The sequence below is a fragment of the Marmota monax genome, unplaced genomic scaffold, assembly GCF_021218885.2.
Source record: "Marmota monax isolate L192 unplaced genomic scaffold, Marmota_monax_Labrador192_F-V1.1 WCK01_AAM20220418_F8-fsc00362, whole genome shotgun sequence".
NCBI lineage: Eukaryota > Metazoa > Chordata > Mammalia > Rodentia > Sciuridae > Marmota > Marmota monax.
Genome location: NW_026694757.1, coordinates 417,200 through 421,608, shown reverse-complemented (window position 1 = coordinate 421,608; position 4,409 = coordinate 417,200). Strand labels below are relative to the sequence as shown.

At 50.3% G+C, this 4,409-nt stretch overlaps 1 protein-coding gene across 1 annotated transcript; it reads left to right on the top strand.

Annotated features, from left to right (window-relative positions):
• The first annotated feature begins 552 nt into the window (after window positions 1–552).
• On the top strand, window positions 553–3,410 carry LOC124079409 (WW domain-binding protein 11-like). Its single transcript, XM_046424937.2, is given in 3 exon segments — window positions 553–674; window positions 875–1,024; window positions 1,026–3,410. Coding segments are annotated over 2 exon segments (1,926 nt in total). The 5' UTR covers window positions 553–674; window positions 875–925; the 3' UTR covers window positions 2,853–3,410.
• The last annotated feature ends 999 nt before the right edge of the window (window positions 3,411–4,409 follow it).

Sequence of the window (4,409 nt, the reverse complement as noted above, 5' to 3'; positions counted from 1 at the left end):
GGGCCGTGCGGGAGGGGAGGGAGCGGCTGGAGCTCTGCTGCTCACGTCTCTCCCTCAGAACCCACCTCGGCCGGGGAGGTGTACCTGCAGGCAGCAGCTGTGGCTGCCACAGATTGAAAGCCCCTGGCACCATTACGAGAGGGGCGGGGGCTGGGGATCGCATCACCGTGGAGGGAGGGGAAGGGGGACCCTGGCCCAGGCGCCATCTTCTCTCCCTGCAAGCGCAGATTTGAAATCCAGTTCACACGTTCAGACGGCTGCTGTCAGTCGGGAGCCTGGGGAGGCTGCAGAGAGAGGCCCGAGTGGCTCAGGCGCCTCCTGCATTCATTCTGTCCATAAAACAGTCTGAGCTTTGCAAGAACATGATGTCCCTGTCTGCCAGAAGCAGATCAATCTCCTCCAGAGTATTCTACAGAAACCACTTTAAACCCCTCTCCAGGTCTGGGCCCCAGAGGAGGGCCACTGCCGTGTGAACCTGCAAAGCTGACAGATACTTCAAAGGAGAGTGCGGAGTTCCTCAAAAATCATGGAGAGGGCGGTGGGGCGCGAGGTTTCAAGATGGTTAGGTGGTTAGGTGGTTGACCGAGAGGCAGAGGTGAAGGCCCCTACGAAGTGAAAGGGGCCCGGAATCGCCCCCTCCCCGCTTCTCGCAGTCCTGGGAGCCCAGCAGTGCTGCTGTGAGTACATGGGATTGCTTTACTCCGCTTCTTCATCTCTCCGGTCCCTTCCTGGGGCCCGCGTGGTTGCCTTGGGGACACCAGGCCCCTTTCCCCGGCCCTTCCTCTTCCCAGTTGGGATCTCCCGAGCAGCAGACTGGAGGATTCCTGGGCCTGGCGTCGGGTAGCATCCAGCGGCTACGTGGTTACTTCGCCAGGTTTGTTTATTTTTTTTTTAAATGAATAAGTGAACCATACATATTGTCAACATGGGACGGAGATCAACATCATCCACCAAGAGTGGAAAATTTATGAACCCTACAGACCAAGCCCGAAAGGAAGCCCGGAAGAGAGAATTAAAAAAGAACAAAAAAACAGTGTATGATGGTAGGAGCTGCAGTTTTGAAGATGAAAGACCCCAAACAGGTTATCCGGGACGTGGAGAAATTGGATGAAATGGAGTTTAACCCAGTGCAACAACCACAGTTAAATGAGAAAGTACTGAAAGACAAACGTAAAAAGCTGCGTGAAACTTTTGAACGTATTCTGCGACTTTATGAAAAAGAGAATCCAGATATTTACAAAGAATTGAGAAAGCTAGAAGTAGAATATGAACAGAAGAGGGCTCAACTTAGCCAATATTTTGATGCTGTCAAGAATGCTCAGCATGTGGAAGTAGAGAGTATTCCTTTGCCAGATATGCCGCATGCTCCTTCCAACATCTTGATCCAGGACATTCCACTTCCTGGTGCCCAGCCACCCTCCATCCTAAAGAAGATCTCAGCCTATGGACCCCCAACTTGTGCAGTTTCTATCCTTCCTCTTCTTGGACATGGTGTTCCACGTTTGCCCCCTGGCAGAAAAACTCCTGGCCCTCCACCTGGTCCACCTCCTCCCCAAGTCATGCAGATGTATGGCCGTAAAGTGGGCTTTGCTCTAGATCTTCCTGCTCGTAGGCGAGATGAAGACATGTTATATAGTCCAGAACTTGCTCAACGGGGTCATGATGATGATGTGTCCAGTACTAGTGAAGATGATGGCTATCCTGAGGACATGGATCAGGATAAGCACGATGACAGTAGTGACGACAGTGACACTGACAGATCGGATGGAGAAAGTGAGGGGGATGAATTTGTGCACCGTGACGATAGTGAGAGAGACAATAATGAAGGAAAAAAGTCAGGTCTGAGTGTACGATTTGCAGATATGCCTGGAAAATCAAGGAAGAAAAAGAAGAACATGAAGGAGCTGACTCCTCTTCAAGCCATGATGCTTCGAATGGCAGGTCAGGAAATCCCAGAGGAAGGACGGGAAGTAGAGGAATTTTCAGAGGATGATGATGAAGATGATTCTGATGATTCTGAAGCAGAAAAACAATCACAAAAACAGCATAAAGAGGACCCTCATTCTGATGGCACTTCTACTGCTTCTTCACAGCAGCAGGCTCCCCCGCAGTCTGTTCCTCCTTCTCAGATACAAGCACCTCCCATGCCAGGACCACCTCCTCTTGGACCACCACCTGCTCCACCTTTACCACCTCCTGGGCCACCCACGGGCCTTCCTCCTGGACCACCTCCAGGGGCTCCTCCATTTTTGAGACCTCCTGGAATGCCAGGACTTCGAGGGCCTTTACCACGACTTTTACCTCCAGGACCACCACCAGGCCGACCCCCTGGCCCTCCCCCAGGTCCACCTCCTGGTCTGCCTCCTGGCCCTCCTCCATGGGGACCCCCACCAAGGCTACCTCCCCCTGCACCTCCAGGCATCCCTCCACCTCGCCCTGGCATGATGCGCCCACCTTTGGTGCCTCCACTTGGACCTGCCCCACCTGGGCTTTTCCCACCGGCTCCCTTGCCGAATCCGGGGGTGTTGAGTGCCCCACCCAACTTGATTCAGCGACCCAAGGCGGATGATACAAGTGCAGCCACCATTGAGAAGAAAGCCACAGCAACCATCAGTGCCAAGCCACAGATCACTAATCCCAAGGCAGAGATTACTCGATTTGTGCCCACTGCACTGAGGGTACGTCGGGAGAATAAAGGGGCTACTGCTACTCCCCAAAGAAAGTCAGAGGATGATTCTGCTGTGCCTCTTGCCAAAGCAGCCCCCAAATCTGGTCCTTCTGTCCCTGTCTCAGTACAAACTAAGGATGATGTTTATGAAGCTTTCATGAAAGAAATGGAAGGGCTGCTGTGACAGCTTTTGATGTCAGAACAGGCTTCTGTTCACTACAGTGGTTCGTGGAGCAAGAGGCTCTTATTAAACTTAGGTGAAAGAGCTACTTCCACTGTCAGGGTATTTTCTAATTTCAGTTCAAGGAAAATCTTAAAATACAGCCTTGTTCAGAATTTACTGCACATAAGAGGGTAATTTACTGCACATAAGAGGGTATTTCACTCAGAATAGATTGGCTATTGCAGCAGTGCTGCTAACATCCATTTCCTTTCACACTACCATCTTCGTCCAGCTTCTTCCCCTTCTCCAGTTCTTTGGAAATTTGTGATCAGGGGAATCTTAGTTACTTATTTGTTTTGACTCTCTTCTTGTGTGCTGTGGGCACTGGAGTAGAGATTTCTGAAAACCCAGTTTATTTCATCTTGCCTTTTGTGTTTGAGTTATTTTTAATATTTTCCTGTAAATATTTTGTAATAATTTTACTTGTAGTGAAATGGATCACAATGTCATTTCCTAATACAAAGCAGGATATGTGGGAAGAAAATGTACAATTCTTTGATTAAAATTATTTCCCACTGATCTGAAAAAAAAAAAAAAAATCACGGAGAGGGAACTGCATCCTGAGCATCAAACAGCCCAGAGGCCACTGCCACTTCCCTGGTGGCCCCGATCACTATCAGGACTCACTCTCACCTCCCCCCACACCCGCTTCCAGCCTGAAGTAGAATGAGCCCAGGACACAGTAAACCTCTCTCTTTAGGACCAGAGACTTGTCCCTGGGGACACTGAATAGATCCTTAGTGACAAGTGGCCGGGCAGGATCTGGGCCTAATGGGAAGGTAACCAGTAGGTCCAGTGAAGTGAGCCAGGGGTCACCCAGAGGCCTGCAAAGGCATGAGGTGCGAGTCCAGGCAGCAGAGAAGCAGGTCCATCAGAAGACAGAGTCCAGACAGGAGACCCGGGGAACAGGAGGCAGCAGGGACGTGGAGCTTGGGAAGGGTCTGAGCCACTGGGAAAGCCAGCAGCAAGAATGGCTTTTGATCTGGCTGGAGGGGCTCAGGAGCTCAGGGGGTCTTGCCTAATGCCACAAATGTCACTCAAAGGACTGGGCTGCAGGCAGAAGCGACAGGCTGAGTAAGGAAGTCAGAGTGGGGGCAGATGTGGGGTTCCTGTAACACCTGCCCCTTTTCTCTCCTCCATATGAATATTGTCAGAACTCCAGAATCTGAAATCAAGCTTTTTTTTTTTTTAAGGCATTCTTCTAGCGAATCTAGAAAACTTCAAAGCACCGTCCATAGAATGTGAGACATTTCATGGTGTTGTGATGGTTAATGTCATATGTCAACTCGATTGGGCCACAGGGCACCCACATATTTGATCAAACATTATTCTGTTTCTGCAAAGCTGTTTTAGGATAAGTACAGCAGATTTTTCTCCCCTAATGTGGATGGGCCTTATCCAATCAGTTGAAAGCCTGAACAGAACAAAGGGCCCGCTCTCCCCTAAGCATGAACAAATTCCTCCCACCTGAGGGCCTTCGGATTGGGATGCAGTTTTTCCTGCCTTTGGGCTTGAACT